Source organism: Balearica regulorum, chromosome 13 (assembly GCF_011004875.1).
Source record: "Balearica regulorum gibbericeps isolate bBalReg1 chromosome 13, bBalReg1.pri, whole genome shotgun sequence".
Classification (NCBI taxonomy): Eukaryota; Metazoa; Chordata; class Aves; order Gruiformes; family Gruidae; genus Balearica; species Balearica regulorum.
The window spans coordinates 1,448,432-1,469,328 of NC_046196.1; the positions used below are offsets into that span (position 1 = coordinate 1,448,432).

General features: G+C 56.8%; 1 protein-coding gene across 1 annotated transcript; it reads right to left on the bottom strand.

Annotated features, from left to right (window-relative positions):
* Positions 1-1,502: 1,502 nt before the first annotated feature.
* On the bottom strand, positions 1,503-20,476 carry TCF25 (TCF25 ribosome quality control complex subunit). Its single transcript, XM_075765409.1, has 18 exons — positions 20,259-20,476; positions 18,351-18,518; positions 16,033-16,107; positions 14,076-14,200; positions 12,538-12,603; positions 11,329-11,411; positions 10,634-10,764; positions 8,053-8,155; positions 7,269-7,362; positions 6,152-6,244; positions 5,578-5,683; positions 5,110-5,269; positions 4,593-4,680; positions 3,835-3,993; positions 3,028-3,118; positions 2,655-2,734; positions 1,976-2,048; positions 1,503-1,737 (listed from the first exon to the last, which is right to left on the bottom strand). Exons 1-18 carry the CDS (start codon positions 20,436-20,438, stop codon positions 1,576-1,578), a joined length of 2,037 nt encoding a protein of 678 aa, XP_075621524.1. The 5' UTR covers positions 20,439-20,476; the 3' UTR covers positions 1,503-1,575.
* Between the last annotated feature and the right edge of the window lie 421 nt (positions 20,477-20,897).

Sequence of the window (20,897 nt, forward strand, 5' to 3'; positions counted from 1 at the left end):
CCCCCCATCCCCTCCACTGGCGTCGCCTGGCCTGACCCCGGGGAAGGTGTTGTGCCACAGGGCAGACGATGGGTTTGACAGGGATCATCAAAGGCGTGATTAAATGCAATGCCGTGCCTGCACCCCGGCAAACCCCAGCGCCGGGGGGGAGCCCGGGCAGGCTGGGGGGGACGCGGGACCCATCTGACCATCATGTGCCTCGGGTTGGTGTTGATGCCTGGAGCCGCTCAGCTGCCAAAGAACCATTCACGGCTTCATGAAAAAGACGGATCCCACGGTCATTCCCACCGGCCGCTTCCGTTCCTTCCCACGGGGCACCGGGAGCCTTTCCCCGTGGCACAGAGCACCCCACGGCTCCGGCAACAGATCAAAAGCATCTCGGCTGGATGCGGTGGGAATAAGGTCCAAGGTCGCCACGGTGCCTTGTTCACCCCGAGTGGCGGCCCGGCAGGGAGTTACGGCTAACACGTGTCATGCGTCAAGCCGGAACGGCAAAACACCCCAAAGAAACACAAGCAAGAGGAATCCGGACCAACAATCATCAGCTTCCCCACCCCACCCCGTTTCCCGGCTAAAGAGCACGCCGATACGTGCCGGGAATTTTTAGCTTTATCAACAGAGGCTTTGAGAAGAGAGCTAGAAAAACGCCGAGTCTGCAAATCCAAGCAAGACGCAAGTCCCGTGCAGGGAGATTTTTTTTGGGGGGGGGGGGAAATTTGTCGGCGGGGATGGAGGTCGGGGCGGGTTGGGCTCGGCCCCGGGGTCTGCGCTGAAGCGCAGACCCCGGGGCCGAGCCCAACCCGCCCCGACCTCCATCCCCACCAGTTCCCCAGGGAAGGGACGCAGCAGGCGCTGCAGAAAAAGGGAAGGATTTATTCCGGGCATCGCAACCTGGCTCAGCATTAGAGCTACGTATACATCGTTACACAGCAGAAAACGAGGAGGGGTGGGGTGGGGGGGATAAAAAAATAAAAAGCTTTGCGGGTAGCAAGGATGAGCTAAGGGTTTGAGTGCAGCTGACCTCATTCCTGGGTCTGCTCTGTGAAAATAGAGGGGGGAAAAAAAAGGGATGGAGGGGAGGAAAAAACCCAACAAAGGGGGAATTTCCTTCTGCTCCCACGGAGCCCCTTGTTCCTCTCCAGTTTGAGGGACCATGCTGGAGCGGGGACCCCCAAGCTGGCAGCCAGCTGGAAGGTCCCGGAGCGTTTTGTTGGAGGGAAGGAGGCTGTGGGAAGCTCAGGAGCTGCAGGAGAGGACAAAAAACCCCTCTGGGTATTAAATGAGAGACACGGGAGAGGAGCGGGCAGGGGAAGGGGGTAGTAAGTGGGGCCAGAAGGGGACTAAGCTGACTTGGGGCCGAGGGACAGCTGCTGTAGATTAGCTCTGCCACGTTCAGCCAGCCCTCGCCCCCCCGCCGAGCGCCGGGAAAGGTGCCCGCGGTGACAGGACCCCCCCCCTCCCCGGTGGGACAGGGCCCGTTCGCCGCAGCCAGAGCGGGTGCCTCTGGTTTGTGTGACTTTATTGGGGGGATTACAGAGGAGCGTGGGGAGGGGGGGAAAGATGCGCGCTCTCGGCTCAGTCCCAGTCCCCGTCGGCTTCGGGATTGTCGTCTCGGGGGGGTTCCTGGAACTGGATGTTCGCCAGCATGTCCTGCATGGCTGCCATGAGCCGGTTCACCCCCTGGTTAAGGTCCTGCCCTGCTCCAGCCTCCTCCTCCCTGTTGTGCCTGATGTTCCCCTGCAAGAGAGCAGAGCTGGGAGGGACGGGCAGGGAGCTGCCTTGCCTGTCTGCGGCAGGCAGGGAGAAGAGACAATGCCGCTTGCCAAAAAAGCATCAGGCTGCTCTGCAACCTGACGTTTACACACTGCATACGCCAAGAGCCACTCCCTTTGCAGAAACACCGTGCAGCGGAGACTTCTGTGTACCGACAGCAAAAGTCTGCTCTGATCTGCCCGCGGCAGCTGATCGCACGTACCTGCAAGTTAAAATTTGGCAACAGCGACTGGAAGAAGAGAGATAAAGTGCTTTCATTGGATGGATGATTCGTTCTGAAAGACAAAAGTCACACCACAGTTAGGGGGGCAGCTTGGTGCTCGACCTCTCGCTGGGGCCGAGACGGCGCAGAGGTGCTAGAGAGAACCACACTGTCCGGAGCGACACGCGGCCCCCCCAGAATCAGGAATCGGGGGAGTCTCAGGGAGTTCTGACCCCAGGCAGCCAGCAGCTCGCCGACCTCTGGGCAAAGCAGTCGGTAAAAGCACTGCCCGGTCTGCTCCGAGCCGGCGTAAGACACGTACAGGCTTCACCTCAACGGTGTGTGCGCACCATGGCCGGCTGCGCTTAAACCTGTATTTATCCCAAACCACCTCCGTTCAGAAACAGCCAAAGTTTTTCAGTGGCCTTTGCCTTAATGGCTGCAAACAGCCGCCGCCATCTCCGACGGTGACCACCAAGGCAAAGCGGCAGGACCAGTCCTGCCTGTACGCTCTGCCTGTACACTCTGCCTGTTGGTGAGCGCCACAAGCCAGGCTGCTCTTCCTCCGAGGGGGAGGAGGACGTCGGCTCCGAGCACCCACGTGCACCCGGGCCCGAGGGGGTACGCGCCAGGAAGGCACCGGCCGTGCCGGCACAGAAACGAGGGGTGGAGAAGGTACCTTTCTGGTCTGGTGTAGGAAATGATGGAGTCCAGAGGAGGCAGGGGGTCGAACCCCATCACAGGCTGCGAGGTCACCTCCTGCGTGGGGAGAGAAGAAAGAAGGGATGAAGGCCGCATCGCCAGCAGCAGCGAACGCTGAGGCACGGGGGCGGTCAGGGCAGCCGGAAAGCCCTTAGTCTCGGGGAGCGCAAGAGAGCCAGACACCAGCCGCAGCCCGGCGTGCCCCCGTGTGCCGCCCCGGGAAGCTGGGCACGCCGGGGGGCCACGTCGCGGGGCCACGTCGCGGTCAGGCCAACGTTTCTTGCCGGTGGCTGGGGTTTAAGAGGTGCCACAGGGACGCGAGTGTCATCGTGCCCTGTCAGGCCCCTCACCAGAGGCAGAGCCGCCATGGCCTCCTTCATCTCCGAGAGGATGATGTGCCGGTAGATATTCCTGGGTGCGCTCTGGTACCGCGTCTTCCTCCTAAAGTGGGGAGGGGGACAGAGGATCACACCGAGCACACCTCAGCAGCGCCAGCTTTCCATTTCTGTTTCTCCAGGTACATCGTCAGCTCCATCCCTGGCCGTGCCGGACGGAGCTGGCCTACAGCAAAGCCAAAGTCACTCGGCAGCCGCTGACCTCAGATGAAAGAGCAGAACAGCTCAGGGACACTGCGCTCATCTATCTCATCGGCCCTGTTCCTCTGCAGGTCAGCAGAGCAAACTAGTTTTTGGTTTAGGCCAAGACCCAACGCCTCTCTCTCCTGCTTCTCAGGCCGGAAGGTGTTTCTGAGCGCTCACCCTCCCTGTGCAGTAAACGCCTGCGAGCCGCGCGGCCGTCCCTGCCCAGCAGCAACCCCTCCACGCTCCCGGGCCGTTTCCAGGGCACACGCCACAGCCGAGGCTGGGGGAAGCCAGCGCAGCACACGCTCCCCAGTGAGCAAAAGCTACAGCTCTTAATTCACGCTTGTGCAAAGTATGGAGGAAGAGCCTCTGCCTTCCTGGCCCTGCAGCGTGATCCTTGGCATCAGCAGCTGCCATCAGATCAGCGGTCACAGGGCTCTGAGCAAGCCCCAGCACCGCTGCAGCCCAGGACAGAGCCCCTCTCTCGTCCGCAGAGCCCCCCCGGCCCGCTCTGTCCCCATGTTTCGGCACCCACGCCTCGTTCGAGAGCCGCTCGCCTCCACCTGCCACACTCACTTGTGCTCACACTCCTCCACCAGCGGGTCCCGGGCATCCACCACGGCCAACACCTCGTGGACGTTGGTCTCCAGCCACGCCATGACGGCTGGGTCCTTCCACAGGGAGTGAGTCCTTCCCACGTAGAGGGACGTCAGCTGGTTCAAGGCAGGGGGCTGGCTATGGGAAACAGTTGTTATTTCACGGCAACCTCCTCCTTCCCGCCCGCAGGTCCCTGTGCTGGCTGCAAGGGCTCGTCTCTGCGCTGCGCTTGGGTGTGAGAACACAGAGAGAGGAACCGGAGGCTCCCTGCTTCACTACTTCCATCTAACTTCACCAGTTTTTCTGCCTCCATCTATTTTTGGGACAAGCATAGCCAGGAGATGAAAGTGAACGCTGCCTTGACCCGAGGGGGAGACCATTCGCGTGTTTAAGAGGACCACGTGTGGGGGAAATCCAGACTGGCAGGAGACAGCCTGCCCTGAGAGCACACACATGTTGTTTTCTCTTACTGCCTGCACTGACAAGCTTTGCTGTGAACTTCTGACCTATCCGCATCAAGGTGAGGTGGGTCTATTGGCATGATCTGGTGGCCATTACGGGAATCCATTATCAAAGCACCCAACAGCCTACTCAGGAAAACCAAATGCGTAACTCCATTAGCTGCCTGAGCTTCTACTCCGCAGCTTTGTAACTCCATTAGCTGCCTGAGCAAGCAAAAACCTAGCTACTGGCAAAATCAATTCCTTCTTTTTACTGAGAACATCTCCAGAGCTTACCTTATCCGAGCATTCAGCCCAAAAAAGGAATGGGACGCCACCCTGGCATCGGGCTGCACACTGCAGTGATCCAACAGCGGCATAAGAACTGCAGAAGAAAGTCAGACAGCTCGCTTTCAACAGCCCTGCTTGCAAACCTATGACCGTCCCTAACGAAGGAGCATCAGCTGCTCCAAGGAAGGCGCACAGCAGGGAGAATAGTGGCCGATCTCTTCCCAACACGAGGAGGGAGCCCTACCCAGCTCCACCGTTCTCTCGCCGGCTCTGTCACGGGGCGGGAAGGCCGATTGCCACCACCGCCACCACGCCAGACGCTCGGACTCTGCTGGTCTGCACAAGCTGCGTCACCCTCTGAGTCAGGGCTCCCCTCTCCCACGGACAGAGGCGAAAGCCATTTGCAACCCACAGGCAAACTGCCGCCTCTGCGTTTGGCTGCCTGGAACCCAGCCTTCGCTCTCACAGACGAAGACAGTGACAAAGCCTGCGGGGATGGACTTACCGGTGGGGACAGACTTACCGCTTGGGAACATGATCAACGCGAGCTGGATGAGCCGGGCGGCTTTCTCCCGGGCTTGGCTTAGCTCCAGCTCCGAGCGCTCCTCCTGCTGGCTCAGGAAGAAATAGGCCAGCGGCACCGAGAAGGCAAAATTGGGCAGCTGGGACAAATTCCGGTGACTCTGCAGGATCAGAGAGACAGATTTACCGAGAAATGATGCTATGCAGAACAATCTCGATGTGGCTGGGCTGCATGCAGGGTGGGGTTCCTCGCTTGCTGGATTAAATTACTTTCCAGCCGCTGGCTTGGTGCCCCCACAACTGAGCAAGCAATTTGCAGTTTGTACGATTGTTTGCAGGGTACCAGGACTACAACAACAAACACCCTAGCCTTTACGGGTCGTTCCGATGACTTCGGGATGCCCAGCCAAGGTGCCCCAGGAACCAGCTCTCCCCTCTCTGCCCCCTCTCTCGCCTGTTGGCAACTCACCTCCCACTCCTGGAACATGCGGGTCAGGAAGGTGTATTCTCTAGCTCGGAGGGACAGAAAATCGATCAGCAGCAGCACGCACAGCGGGTCGTTCTCTGGATCAAGGCTGCGGAGGGAGGAAACAAAATCAGTGTCGCAGAAGCTGAAGTAGCTGTCCTCATTTCTAAGTCAAACAAGACTTTCCCAGCAGCATCCAGAGCTTCCGTGACTCAGCAAGCGGAGAGGGGGACCAACGGCCACAAACCGAGCAGCCCGAAGCCACGGTTGCACAGCACAGAGACCAGCCAGGCCCACAGCTCCGCAGCCGAAAGCAAGGGCCAGCCGGGTCCCTCTGTTCAAGCCTCCTCCTCAACAATCACCTCTCTCCACAGCAGCACGTGCTCAAAGCTAACCTGTGACATCACATCTACAAGGAGCGGAAAGAAGCCCTGGCTGTGCCTGGGAGCAGTAGGATGCCTCTGGGGTTTTTATCCAGCCCAGGTTAGGCTCAGTGCATTGTTCGAGGCGTGTTCCCCTGAGACACCCTGCCCCATCCCGCAGGGAAGGGGGTGCAGTCCTTGGCAGGGGCACCTACCTCAGAATCAGCTTGCAGAACTCCAGGGCTGTCCGGGGACAGCCTCTCTTCTCCAGGAACATCAGGTGCTTGAAGAGAGCCAGGAAGAACGCCCTGCACGGGGAACAGGAGCACGTTTTAGAAGCCAGGTTTGGAGAGAAGAACGGGGACCCACGGTCAGCCCCAGCTCCTCTTCCCTGAGCATCAGCGCCACTGTGCAGCCAGGGGGGTCAAGGGAACCCAGCCTGGCGTGGCACGGGGGGCCGCAGCACCCCCATGTTCCCATGTCTTTTTATTTTAATCTCTTTGTGCAAATATAGTGACAGCAAGCCCGCAGCCTGCTCCATCCCTGCTCCCCGCAGCCTCGTGCTCTCGCAGACCTCGGGACAAGAGAAACAAGCACCTCCCCAGCCTGCTTCCCACCTGGTCCCAGCCCGCCCAGTCACGAGGGGACGGTGATGCAGCACGCACACAACGCGTACAGGGGGAGAACTAACACCCAAATCGGGCGAGATACAGATTGCAGCCTTCAGGTCCCAGACGGCACGAAGCCCGTCAGCAAGCGGGTACTGGAAATCCGAGCGCTCTCCAGGTACAGCAGTTTGGGAGGGATGACTTGGGCCAGCTGACTGGAAAATCCCCAGAATAAAGTCACCTTTCCCCGCAACTGCAGAGCTGTCGTTACATAAAGAGCCGAGTGCTGGGGATGAAGGCCGGGCAGGCAGCACACAAGCGAGCAAGCACAAGCTGTAAACACGCAGTGAGTATTTTTGTGACAAAAGTGCGTGCCATTTTGGGCTATGGGGTACTCATCGCATGAGAGGGAAGTGACAGGGAGGAACAGTTACTAAGAAATCCCTCTGGAAAGAGGATGCTTTGCCAAGAAAGCTCGGTGCAGGAGCTGCCTGCACCCCAGCACCCATCTCGGGAGCCCCACCGTTGCCTTGCTGAGGGGCATCCCCACCCAGCAGCAGAGCCTGTTCTGACAGAAAGGGACATTCAAGGTCCCCCTGCCGCCGCTCGCCGGCGCGGATGATGCAGCAGACGCTGTGAATCTGGGTCTCTGCGTCCAGAAGTGGGCCAGGGCATGCCGCGACGGCTCTCCGGCAGATGCGGGGCGGGCAGGAGCGCTGCCTACCTGTTCTCCGGCCGCCGGTAGTCCAGCCTGCAGGTCCCACTGGTGAGACTGAAGACGGGGTGGAAGGAGCACTCCAGACTGTACAGCGCCTGCTCTGCAGACAGCAGGGACAGTGTCAGGGCACGCCACCGCCCCAGCACGCCACGCAGTCCCACCGCTCGCAAAATGCCTGTCAGTTTAGCCCAGAAGACATCGATAATTGAGAGCTCTGGCACCCACAGGCCACGAAATAAGCCTGTTCGCAGCCTGGCAAGGCACAAAGCTACCTCAGACTGTGCGGTCCCAGGCAAGCGAGCCTCGTCCCCTTCTGCGGGCATTAGATCGTGCCATCCCCGGGTGCCTCCTGTGGTGCCCCAAGGGGCAGAGCCCGGCGTGCTGACCCGCCGCGTGCAGGCAGGCTGCCCGGAGGGGTGGGCAGGCTCCCCGGAGGGGACACGGGCTTCCTGCAGCAGCCTGTCGCACCACAGGGCCTGGTAGCTACTAAATCAGACCTTCCTCCTGCATGGGGTGTCTACAGGTGAGACCCTCCACGTCCAGACAATCCTGCTGTTTGTTTTGAAGGCGAACGCCAACGTGCTTTGCCCCAAACATGTCCGGCTCTATTTAAAAGCCTCCAGCAAAAGCTGCTGGCCTGCAGGATCACGTAAGGCCCAGAGTCACAGACACGGAGCCAAACCAACCCTTCCGGTGCGCTGCTCCTCTGCTGAAACAAAACCAAACCTGAACTGAAAGCCCTTGGTTACCAATTCGCGCCAGGACATCCGCTCCTCGCTTCAGCTCTTACCTACGAGGTCACGGGCCATCTCCTGGTTCTCCTGCATCCGGCACACATCGCTGAGCTGCAGGAGGGAGTCCACGTGGTACGGCTCCAGTGCCTCGAGCAGCGGCTACAGAAGAGCATGAGCTTGATTACAGGACGGCACAGATGACGGGTTTCTCTGCCTACCAGGCAAGCCCTGCGAGCACGGCAGGGAGGCCAGTGCCCCGACACCGCACTGAGAGAGGGGCTGTTCTTGGCCCTGGGTCTGAAGGTGAAGGAATCCTGTTCCGCACCATCAGGGAGCCAGTGCTCAGGCTGTTGCGCAAGGCTGGGGACGCACCTCACGCGAAAGGCTGAAACTATGGGTCAAAAGAAGCCAAGAACAGTCGCGCTGGGTCAGGGTAGCGGTTCACCTGGCCCTGCCTCCAGAGCAGACATCTAGGAAAGAGGGGACGAAGCTGGGCACATGTGATGGCTCCCAGCACACTCCAAGCTGCCAACCTTTAGGGGTTCAGCGACCCCCACTCTCAGAGATGCCATCAACATTAATGGCATCTCCTCCACTGAATTTGTTCGCTTACTGACCCAGGTACCTTTCCAGCACTCCAACTCTGCGATACGGCAAACCAACACTTAAGCGCACAATGCGAAGAGTGTGCGAAGAACCTCCTTTCATCCCGTGCTGCCAGCTTCGTCCCCGTGCTGGCGAGGACGGCAAGGAGATCCCTTCCCACCCCACGCAGGATCTGAGCCCTGGATTGCAGCTTCCCTCCGGCACCTCCTTCCCAGCTGACCCAGCTTTTCCAGCGCAGAGGCCGTGCCAGGCCTTTGATCATCTCTGCTGTCCTCCTCTGAATCTCTCCCAGCTCCACCATACCCGACTGAAGGTGCGGGCCCAGAGCTGCACACAATAGTCAAGAAGCGGGCATAATGACATTTTTGTTTTATTCTCTATCCCTTAACAATTCTGAGCACTCGATTCAGGCTTTTGCTTCCTCTGGGTACAGAGAGGACGTTTTAACACATCTGTGACAAGTCCAGGATCCAGCTCCTGAATGGTAACAGATTTTTTTCCAGGCTTCAGAATAGTAGTTTAACGACACCTCAAAACCCTCTGCATTCACTAACTGTATTACAAATGGGCTACTTTCTCCAAGTACCTAAAATCTGGTTTCAATGCGGAAGTACTTGAATCTATTCCAAATCTCCTCAAAGTTTGAGATTTTTTTTTCCCCCCAAAACTGAAAAAATACGACTTTAGAAGCTTCATCAGCTGTACATCTGCAGGGCCGTGGCCAGCATGCCCACCTACAGAACAAAGCCTTTATGTCCTAGGCTGTCCCAGCGCAGTACCTTTGCCCTTCTAGTCCTTCTTTTTGGAAGGGATGGAGGACTTACAGTCATTGTGATGGGAAAAAGCGTTGTTCGTGTGCTTATAACTTCACCAGCAAAACCCTTTACCCACTGGCAAAAGCAGAAAAACACTCACTGAGCAGGACACCCCCACAAAAAATCATGTTTTGCGTGTGAAACCACAGCAGCAAGGCAGATCTGGGCTCCAGCTACGTGAAACCATGGCTGACAAACTGGTTGGGGGTTTGAAATACTTCTGGCATCACAAACCCCTGTTTGTTTTTACCCTTAATGGAAAATTGAAAGACTAAAAGCGGCAGGAATATCTTCAAACATAGCCAGACCCGCTTAACAGGGACAGAGCTCAAGGACTAAAACATACCACGGAAAACCCGTCCTGCTCTGCACAGCCACGTGAGACCGTGTTTGAGCTGTCCTTAGGACGCTGGATCTCAGGTTGGTCACTGCTGCACAGGAATTACTTCGCATCATTTAATGCGAATCCCTCAGCGGGCAGAACTGATGAGCTGGAGAGAGCAGCGGCCGTGCACAGAGGGTGGGAAAGCAGAAGGAAGTAAACTTTATTTAGTCGACAATGGCCTCTTTAAGAAACTTCTCCAGGGCATGTCTCTGAGCTCACGTGGCCAGGGTTTTGAGAGCAAAAATACCTCAATTATGGTTCAGTACGGTGCAGAGCAATTTTACTGTTGCTTATCACTACCAACTATAAATGTTACCATACGGTTTAATGAGCTTGGACAAGCATGAAGAACTTTCGACACAAAGACCGTTTTGCTGAAATACCAAGAAAAGACACATTTTTCATCCATGCAAGAGTTTATAAATAGAACAGCTATTAGATTCCCATTTAAAGATGGGTTTATACAATATTTTCCCTTTCCCAGCTGAAGAGCTGAGACAAGGGAGCTTTATTCCCATCCTTTCAGCCACACGCTCGGTTCCTGCAGGCTCCTCTTCCAGATGGCTACCTGGCGTGCTCTCGGGCAGAGCCACCAAGGCTCGGCCACCAGCCACCGCCCCTCGTTAGCACCAAGGTGATTGCTTATCTTACGAACGAGGTGAAAGCAGAGCTGAGCAAGCAACACCGCCTCGCCCCACGCAAAGGGGGGCAGCACAGGGGCTCTGCTCCCCGAAACAAGACTGCAATGCGTCAGCCCACCTCCCCTGCCAGAGAAAGGGGCCGCCGGGCCGCAGGAGGTAACAGCGCGGGCAACCCAATTTCACAACATACCACAATGTTGTTGGGGTCCATGGACTCTACAGCGTCCAAGAACTTGAACTGCACTTGCTGGTACTCGCGATGGTGCTTGAATGTGAAGTACTGCACTCCCCTCCGGGTTTCCACCAGCTGCATGGCAATACCTAGAGGGTGCAGGGCAGACGTGGGTACCACTGCTGCGAGCGCAGCAGCAAGAAAACCGCTTCCATTTTCTTATCACACGGAAAGCCCATTCACCTCATTGGGGCCAAACCCAGACGTGTATTCAGAAACTCCCAGAGAATTTCACTCCTTTCCCTCCCTCTCGTGAGTCGAAGTCTGAAACCCACCCAAGAAGCCCAGGCGGCTCTCTCCCCACGGATATTTCTCATTATCCAGCGAGACCGCTGCTAAGAAGGGAAGTACTCATCACCTGCTGCCTCCAGGGGAAAAAAAAAAGCTCAAACACTAAGATACAACAGGACAGAGTTCTCCCTGGTGAGAAAGGAGGTATTTTCATCAGCTGATGAGCAGTCCCCTTTCTGCATCAGCCAGCGTGAAGCCTGGGCCTGGCAGCTGACAAAAGCAGCTCCGGTTTCCGCATGCAGAGGCTCTCAGAAAGCCGGGCTGGCAGGAGCAGCCGTCTGTGCCGACGCGGGCATGGGACTGACGTGCCCCATCCGTGAGCAGCAGCACAGCACTTCTGGAGGCAGCACCAAAAGCCTCACCTGTCTTGCTGTAGCGCGGCCAGGTGTCCTTCGGAGTCGTCAGCCACGTGCCGCGGACATTCTGGCGCTGCCTTTGCCTCGGCCTGAGGAAATAAACCACGACGGGTCACAGTTTCTCTGTACTAACAGAATGAGGAGGGCTAACACCAGCCAGAAAAAGGATGATTCAGGGAAAAAGACATCCAACTTCGTCCCCACCTGCAGCCCTGCCGCATGGAGCTTTTGCCCAGAGCTTCACCATGCTCGCCTTCAAGACACAACATACCTTGGCTCAGGCTCTGGCTTACTTGAACCAGTCCTCTTCGGGCCAGCCGGTGCCTCCAGCATTTCTACTTTAATAACTTCTTTCCCCTGTTTCTATTCCTGCTAAGTCCTCAGCTGCCTCTTTGCTTCAAACAGCTTCCCAGGTCCAATTAATAGAGCCCCACACCCCTCTGACTCATCTCTCTTCCCAACAGTGCCTTCAAATGTCAACCGATTTAGTTTAAGCCATACTCACAAACGTAACCAATTTATTGGTTCAGGGCAGGAGGAATTGAGAAATCAAGGCTACTCTAAGAAAGTCTTGTCTCCCCAGTAAGGGACTACTACTCTTTCCTCAAGCACTAAATATTCTTCCACAGACAGTCTCAGAGAAAGCTTTCGCTTCCACCATCACTGCTCTGGGCTTACACCCTTCTCAGGTGTGCGTTTTTCAAGCAGCTCAGGAAAGCAGGGATTTCTGGATCACACCGGCCACAGTGCAATGGGTAACTGCACAGAGACCTCACACCCAAGGAGCAGCGGGTTCCCTGGGCCCCTGCAAGCAAGACCCCCTGCAAAGTATTCAGGGTCCGCTCTGTAACACAGACATTACAGACTTTGGAACAGCAACGAGCAACAAATGCTGGAGGAAGAGAAAAAAATTCCAAGAGTCTATATTCTATGAATTTGAGTGAAAGGACTTTAGAAGGGCATTTGACAGTAAATGACAGGGGAAATCAAGAGAAGAAAAAGCAAATGCTTACTCCCCCGCCTCACGCATATCACAAAAAAATATTCTCCTGTCCCAAAAAGTGACTGATAAATGAACAAGACACCCTGAACACATTCAGGTGCCGCTGTTCCCTGCCCCCGTGTGGCACTGCGAGCTTGGTAAGCCATACCAAGGGAAGGATGGACACACTGACTTGGACTCTGAAAGGGTTTAATATTAAATTCTGGACTAACCTCTGATCACCAAGAACAGCACGAGCCCCGAAGTATCTTTTCAACTCGTTCTCTGGATTCAAGTTTCTGAGAAGGTTTAAACAAGAAAGAAAGGCTACTGTCAGTTAAACATGGCCCAAAGTCTCACACTCGAGTCCTTTTCGTCACCGCCAAGTGCTCTGTACCTTGAACTGGCTCTGGCCAAGCCCCCAAACTGTCCTGCCCCCCCCCCAAATCTGACACAACACAGAAAGGAGACTAAACCCAGTCAGAACAGGAGGCATGGAAACCCGCTTCCTTCGTGCTCTGCTCCTAAACAGTGCCAAGCTGGGGAATACTGCTGCTGCCCTCTCCAGGGCAGCTGGAGCTTCCTCTGGGATACTCTGCCGCCGTTCAGGAGCGCACGCTTGGGGTAGGCATGCCTGGAAAACACGAGATCCCCGCTGCTGAGCCTAGCGCTGGCAGCAATTCGGGGCAAGCACCATAATCCCTGCATGGAGACTGGCAAGGATTAAAATACTTTTTTTTTTTTTAATACAAAGATCTTATATCAAAGCACGACAACACCTACAGTTTTCTTCATCTAACGTTTGGCACAGAGAACGGAGGCGTTATCTGAGAGGGGTTTCTCTCCGCCATCCAGCGAGCAGGGCTTGAAGAGAGGGAGCAGGAAGGCTGAGATCCAGCACTGCCAACCCTCACCCACTCAGACATTATCTGGCTCTCAGAGGTTTCTGAACAATGTTTACTTGACCGGAGATGCCATTGAGGCTTAAAACCACCTCTGGATAAACAAACATCCCTGATTTACGGAAGCGTCCCCAAACAGGCTGCACTAGAACCGAGCACCCACCAGCCTAGACTCAGTTTTGATGTTTCAAAACCCGGACTGAAGCCCCAGCTACAAGTTTAAACGTTTTCTCCAGAAGCAGGAGGAGCTGACAGTGTCTGCACCAGCCCAGGGCTCCGCACCACGCTGGACCCAGCAGCCAGCCCATTCCCAACAGTCTCCAGTCTGAGGCCGACTCATTCCTTAGCTCTTGGACACAATTAGTCCACTTTGTCAACGGTGACACGCGGGAAAGGTTAGACAAGTCTAACCAGTTTTACTGGTGAAATTAGCTCCTGGCACTGCTCAGCCCTCCTCGGAGGACGGCACATGCTGTACAGGGGCCTGCTGCTCACAGCACGCAGTCACCCAGCCAGGACAGTGCGACTGCAAAGCGCCACGGCCCAGGGCTGCCAGCAGCTCTGCAGAGGTTCTCCTACAGAGTCGCGGAGTGTTTTAGGCTGGAAGGCACCTCTGGAGGTTAACCCGGCCCAGATGCCCACTCAAGCCAGGCAGGACAGCAGAGAATACCGTCACCGCTAAAACCAAACACGGCTCCAAGAGCAACGGTTAGAAACGGGGTGGTGCACAACCGCTACCACAACTCCTTCCAAGCAAGACCCTGAATTCACAACCAGATCACACTGGGAGGCCCCCATCTCCCTTCCTCGGGGGAACAGATAGCCCTGTCACAGCCAAGGCCAAAACCCTGAAGGAAAGCAAGCACTACCTGTGCTCTACGTAGAGCAGAGGCCTGTTGTCAGTGATTATTCCGCTCTGGGTCTGCTGTGACAGCCCATTGGTATCCTCAATCTTCTCCAGCAGGCTGTCGATGTCTTCCAGGTCGTTGTCTTCCTTAAAATATGCACACGCAAAAGACAAGGCAGTTATTACAGCACTTATTGAGGCCGCCTGCTCTGCACCCAGCGCCCTTTATTCCCTCAGGAATTCCCCCCAGAGCCTGCCTTCCCTGTCCCACCACTCCCTGAAAGGGCTGGCTGCTGTTCTCCACTTGCTCGAGGCATCACGCTAGCGTGAAGTTGCTCCTCACACCATCGCGAATGCCAACATGCCAGCAGAATATATCCAGCATGGGCAAGAGCTGGCCACAGGAGTCCCTTCCAGCCCAGCACAGGTCTGCGTGTGCCTGGTCTCTGCTCTGGCCCTTCCCACCCTGCCTTCGCTGGGCTTTGCCTAGTTTATTTATACCACAATCCCTATAATATCATGAAATGTTGGGGGGCTGATTTTAATTAATATTTCAATAATCGGCCTTTACTGTCTGCTTTTGGCAGAAACACTAAGTTACTGCTGTGACCCATCTTCTAACAACCAGAAGACTATAACCAGCAGTGCACGCTCAACAGTTGCATAACACTTTTACCCTGATTTTCCCCTATTTTTCCCTACAAATAGCAAGTGACGCATTCCTTATGAGGCCGTTTCACATCCTCCTCATGATGTACGTGGGTAGAACACGGAATTCCATTCACGACACCCAAATAGCACTGTGAGGTTGCCTTTTCCAGCTAAATATAGCCACTCCGCGTGGAGTGGATGCATGAAAAGTTTATAACATGCTTTGCATTCAAGCACTTGAACAAAGGTATTATTATCTCTAGCGAGCAAATCAAACCGCCTGGTTCTGGGTATTAAGTCTCCCTAGAGGCTGCAGCTGGCAGATGACACCCTATTGCTCATTATTCTTGGACTGGGAGAGGAAACGGGCTCTTTGGTCGGGTTTTCTGCCTCGGTAACTTGCTCTGAGCTCACCCAGCAGAATTCCCAGGGAGGCAGCGGCCAGCTGGGCACCTACACTGGACTGACAGCTCACTCGTTCAGCACGTCAGCATGCTGGGGGTCAGGATGTTTAGCCAAGGATCTCCCCCAAGTGAACAGCTGAGACTCTTAAACCTTAGCAGAAAACTAGCTCCCACTTGAACTTTATTTCTATTGAATTTGAAAGACCAACGATTGTAATCCATTTAGTCTCCTAGCCTAGCTCAAGTAGGTAAAAATATATTCAAGTGTACACATTTGTGTCTTAGTTTTATCCACAACAAATAAAATAAATACTGGATAAATTTCTCATTTCAAGCTCCCTTCCTTAGGGGCAGACAGCCGAGAGAGAATCACCGTCCCCTTGCTCCCCTCATCACCGAGGGGATGCAGCAGGTCCTGCGGGAAGAGCGCTTGGCAGCACCTTTCCTGATAACACGCTAGCGGATCTTCCCGTCGGCATTTGGCTATCGGACAGCAAACTACAGGGAAGGTTTGTGGGCATGCACGGAGGAGAAGGGAACGCGAAGGACGGCTGGCAGCGAGAGCTCTGTATGGCTCTGCGGAGCCGGGAGAGCTACCGAAGTAGGGCAAGGAAAATATAATGAAAATGCAAAATTTCTCGTACAGCACCCCCTCCCGTGCAAAGCCTCGAAGCAGAGATGAAAGAAGATGCTGCTGTGAGGATTTCAGCTCTAAGCATCTGCAGCAGAGCTGCGCCAGTCCCAGCTGCTTCAAGGACCACAGTCAAAAGCTGCTGTTGCCATTTCGTAATTTTAAGACTACAATGCAAAAAGGAACGCTTTTACTTCAAAATCTTTTCAGCAACCACCTCAGGGTAGCCACTTTGTCAACCCCAATGCAGAAACAAGCACAGCCACTAACTCCCAGAGCAAATGCAGACCTACCAGAGTCTCCCCTACTGAAGTTTTCTTGGTTTTCCTTTTCTTTTTTTTCTTTCGTGGCTTGTTACTCAACAGAGGCTGCAAAGAGAAACAGAACAGCTGTCAGAGGATGCCCACAGGCTGGAGGGATGAAAGCTCCACAGGGAGAGGAGCATCTCCCACAGGGATCAGCACACCAGGAGAGCCTTCACTGAAACCCATATTCATCCTTTCAAGTTTGTCAGCCAGTGGAAATTAAGACACAAGGAGAAAAACGGAGGAGAGCAGCAAAGGTTTACAAATGCAAGGGTTAAACCTCAGCTGACTTCCATATCAATGTCTGAGACTACAAAACCAGGCAAGAAACAGCCTAGATATGCCAGGTGCAGAAGAAACGTTTCAGCCCTACTTCACTCCCTCGAGTAAACTTTATTTCCGTCCTTCTAGTGAGCACGACAGTTTCACAAGTCACTCTGACTTCCACAGAAACCAAGAGCTGCCCAAAAGCACCAGGCAACGTAAGCTCCTCTCACCGCCAACGCAGCCACTTCAGCTCCCAATGCCGTGTGGCATTCCCTAACGCAACAGGCACACTGCTGTCCATGCTAGCTCTTCCCCAGGGCATACAGAGCTAAAAACTGCATTTCCAGGATCTACACAGGTCACGCAGCCAGTACCAGCATTACCAGAACAAGCCCACAGCTCCCGAGCTGGTTTCAGAACCAGGGGAACGTGCAGCCCTGATTAGGATCTACCAAACGGCGAGGAGATGCCCGCCGAGGGCTCCCACGTTTCTACCTGGGAAGGTCTGAGAGAAGCAGCAGGTGCTCCCTGCAGTGTTTACGCAGCAAATTCACCGGGTCAGGGCCGGCTGGAGCCCCCACTCGTGCAGGGACCGGTCGAGCAGAGCTCACACCACACATCCCGAGCATTCCCAAGCCATTCCTGGGCTGGCTGAGGCCACCAGCACCGCTGGACCACGCACACAGTGGTCTCTGCTGCTCCCCAAACCCACGGGCACGCAGCCCCAACGCTGAGCCCCAACGGGTGAGGCCAGGGGGCTGATCCCCCTTCGCTCCTCCCCACCCTCGTCTCCAGTGAGATATGGACTAGACTTGCAATGTCAAATTGTTAATTAAAATGCCCCTTTCCTTACGTGCCTCTGCAGGAGTTCTGCAAGGAGACACTTCAGAGCTGATACCACAGAGGGGATCTGAACGCAAAACTACAACATGCTCCAGGAAAGAATAAGTTCAATATTTAGTTTACATCGCTTGGAGTCTTCACATCACCTGCTCCAAAGCAAACACCTCGCTGAGCATTTACTCGCCAACCCAGCCCAACGTACGGTGCAGAGCTCGATTAACTGTACAGCAAAGGGAGCAGAGAAGCAACCTCTGTTTCAGAATCCCATGTGCTTTCCTTCCCACACGCTTTGCCTGACCTCAGCACAAGATTTTCCTCAGGATCCTCCCCTCCACGGCTGTAACATCTCCCCAGATCCCAGGCACAAACCCAAACTGCTCATTCTCCTCCAGATCCAGAGCCCCAAGCCCCTGGGTTTAAGCTCCCTCCGTGCGTCCCTCCCCTGAGGCTCACCTCCTCAGCCTCTGACAAAACCCAGGTGCAAGGGACAAGAAACGCCCTTGTCTGTCACCAGAAAGCTCCTCAGCGCACGCAGGGAGAGAAGAAACCTCTCTGTGCCTCGCACACGCTGCGGGTTTTGGACGGGACAGAGTTCATTTTCTTCGCAGTAGCTAGCGTGGGGCTGTGGATTGGATTTGTGCTGGAAACAGTGTTGGTAATACAGGGACGTTTTTGTTCCTGCTGAGCAGTGCTTACACACAGTCAAGGCCTTTTCTGCTCCTCACGGCACCCCACCAGCGAGCAGCTGGGGGTGCACAAGGAGCTGGGGGGGACACAGCCAGGACAGCCGACCCCAAATGACCGAAGAGATACTCCATACCATATGGCGTCATGCTCAGCATGTAAAGCTGGGGGAAGAAGAAGAAAGGGTGGATGTTTGGAGTGACGGTGTTTGTCTTCCCAAGTCACCGTTACATGATGGAGCCCAGCCTTCCTGGGGATAGCTGAACACCTGCCTGCCATGGGAAGTGGGGAATTAATTCTTTGGTTTGCTTTGTTTGTGCACAGCTTTTGCTTTACCTATTAAACTGTCTTTATCTCAGCCCACGAGTTTTCTCACTTTAACTCTTCCAATTCTCTCCCCCATCCCACTGGAAGGAAGCAAACAAGCAGCTGTGAGGTGCTTCGCTGCTGGCTGGGGTTAAACCACAACCCACAGCGACCGCCATCATCACTAGATACCACGGTTTAGTTACCGTTTGGTCCGGCTGCTCTGCTTCCTCCTCATCTCTCTGCCCATTGCCTTCAGTCTCTTCAGTTACAGCCCCTTCGTTCTTCCCTCCTGCTGCAGCCTGCTTGCTGAGCCGGGCATCCGCTCGCTCCTCTCTGGATGGTGGGTCATCCTCCGACTCCTCGGCAGTGATCTACGCAAACAGATGGACAAGCTGCAGAAACAGCCATTGAGGGGCTGTGCCCTGCCCTCTCCTGCACTTGGGGGACAGAATTCCCCAGGGATCTGATCTGTTCCACTCCAACCTGCAAAGGGAAGAGAAAAAACGTCACAGAAGTGGCACAGGGCTCAGTCCAACTGGCTTCTCCAGCGGATGGATGCAGACGACCCCTTGTTTAAAATGGGTCGCCCAGCAGGTGCCTGAAAACAGCCCCGCACCCACCGACTCGCTGGAGGGGAGCACAGGGCCACAGCAACACATCCACTGCACAGCACTGCTGGCAGAAAAAGCACGGCCCTGTCTGGACTTTGCTCTTCCTTGGGAAGAGCCTCCAAAAGCAGCCTTGCCTACATGCACACAGCCAAGCCTCAGGGAAGGAGAGGGAACCCCTGGGGCTGGCCAAGGTGCCCAGAGAGGAGGGAGCAGGCTCTGTCACCCCAAGGACCCGTCTGTGCCCTCAGGGCCCGGCTGACCCCCGACCTCCAGCACCAGGATCTCCTAGGGCTGGGAAGGTGGCAGGAATGTTCCTAAAACCAGTTTCACCCACTATTTGACCACCCCGATACCCAGGCCCAGCTCTGACAGCACCCAGCCCCCCCCAATCCCCTACCAGTTCAGCCACAGGTGCTGCCCCCCCCGCCCTCCCTACCCCCCCTTCTCACCCCAGCTCCCTCTCTCTCCCACCCCCCCAGTTCACATCCCCCCAGTCACCCCCTCCCCCCAAACCCCTCGGTCCCAGACACTGACCCCACAAACTGTCACCTCAGTCACCCCCACCCAGCCACCATCCCCTGGGTGGTGTCACCCCTCTCAGTCACTGTCACTCCTCTCAGTCACTGCACCCCAATTTCTCCCAGTGCCCCCCAATCCCCCTCAGTCACTGCCCCCCCACTTCCCCCCAGTCTCCCCGATCCTCTTCAGCCCCTGCCCCCCAGTCCCCCCAATCCCCTTCAGCCCCTGCCCCCCAGTCCCCCCAGTTCCCCTCAGTCACTGCCCCCCAGTTCCCCCCAGTTCCCCTGTCACTGCCCCCCCAGTTCCCCCCAATCCCCTTCAGCCCCTGCCCCCCAGTCCCCCCAGTCCCCCTCAGTCACTGCCGCCCAGCTCCCCCCAATCCCCCTGTCACTGCCCCCCCAGTTCCCCCAATCCCCTTCAGCCCCTGCCCCCCAGTCCCCCCAGTTCCCCTCAGTCACTGCCCCCCAGTTCCCCCCAATCCCCTGTCACTGCCCCCCAGTTCCCCCCAGTCCCCTTCAGCCCCTGCCCCCCAGTTCCCCTCAGTCACTGCCCCCCAGTTCCCCCAATCCCCCGTCACTGCCCCCCAGTTCCCCCCAGTCCCCTTCAGCCCCTGCCCCCCAGTCCCCCCCAGTTCCCCTCAGTCACTGCCCCCCAGTTCCCCCCAGTCCCCTTCAGCCCCTGCCCCCCAGTCCCCCCAGTTCCCCCCAATCCCCTGTCACTGCCCCCCAGTTCCCCCCAGTCCCCTTCAGCCCCTGCCCCCCAGTCCCCCCAGTTCCCCTCAGTCACTGCCCCCCAGTTCCCCCCAATCCCCCTGTCACTGCCCCCCAGTTCCCCCCAGTCCCCTTCAGCCCCTGCCCCCCAGTCCCAATCCCGCTCAGTCACTGCCCCCCCAGTCCCCCCCAGTCCCTGCCCCCCAGCCCCCCCAGCCCCCTCAGGGCCACCCCCAGGCCCCACCTCTCCCCGGAGCTGTCACCCCCTCACCAGCTCGAAGAGGTTGCTGACGCCGGTGCGGGCCGGCCCGCGGCATCCCCTCCTGGCGGCGGCTGACGACGGAGCCTCCTGGCCACGCTCAGGACCGGGGTCCAGGCCCAGCTCGCCCAGGCCCGGCTCCTCCTGACCCCGCTGCTCGCCCCTCAGTCGCCGCAAGGCCCGTCGCGACATGGAGCCTCGCGACCCACTGCGCCTGCGCGCGCCGCTCCCCCCCGCACCTGCGCCGTCCCTCCTCGCCCCAATGCGCATGCGCCAGAGTGGCTGACACGCTCGCGTAGCTCCGCGCTCCGTCCCGCCGCAGTGCGCCTGCGCGGGCACACCCCCGGTTGGCTCCGCCCACCCCTGTGGTATTGCGCAGGCGCACTGCGCAGCGGCCCGGGACCTGCTTCGCGCCCCCCCCGTGCGGTCACGGCGTGAAATATGTCTCGGGGGGGGGGCACGTGACTGTGCACTTTCCCACGGTCCGTGTGCGGGGTCACGGCGGGGCACAGCCCACGGACACGGGTGGGAGGCGGGGGGCAGCCCAGGGGGACAGCCTGGGGTGGGGCTGGGGCCACACAGCGAGGCGGGGGGGGGGGGGGCCACGGGAATGGGGGGGCAGGATTTTCCCACGGGCCCTGTGCGGGGTCA

Coding starts and splice junctions, on each gene's coding strand:
- TCF25 (XM_075765409.1), bottom strand. CDS start 20,438: ATGTCGCGACGGGCCTTGCGGCGACTGAGGGGCGAGCAGCGGGGTCAG. Junction 18,519..20,258: donor TCAGCAACCTCTTCGAGCTG/GTGAGGGGGTGA, acceptor CTGTTTGCGTAG/ATCACTGCCGAGGAGTCGGA. Junction 10,765..11,328: donor GCCGCGCTACAGCAAGACAG/GTGAGGCTTTTG, acceptor TGCACCCTCTAG/GTATTGCCATGCAGCTGGTG.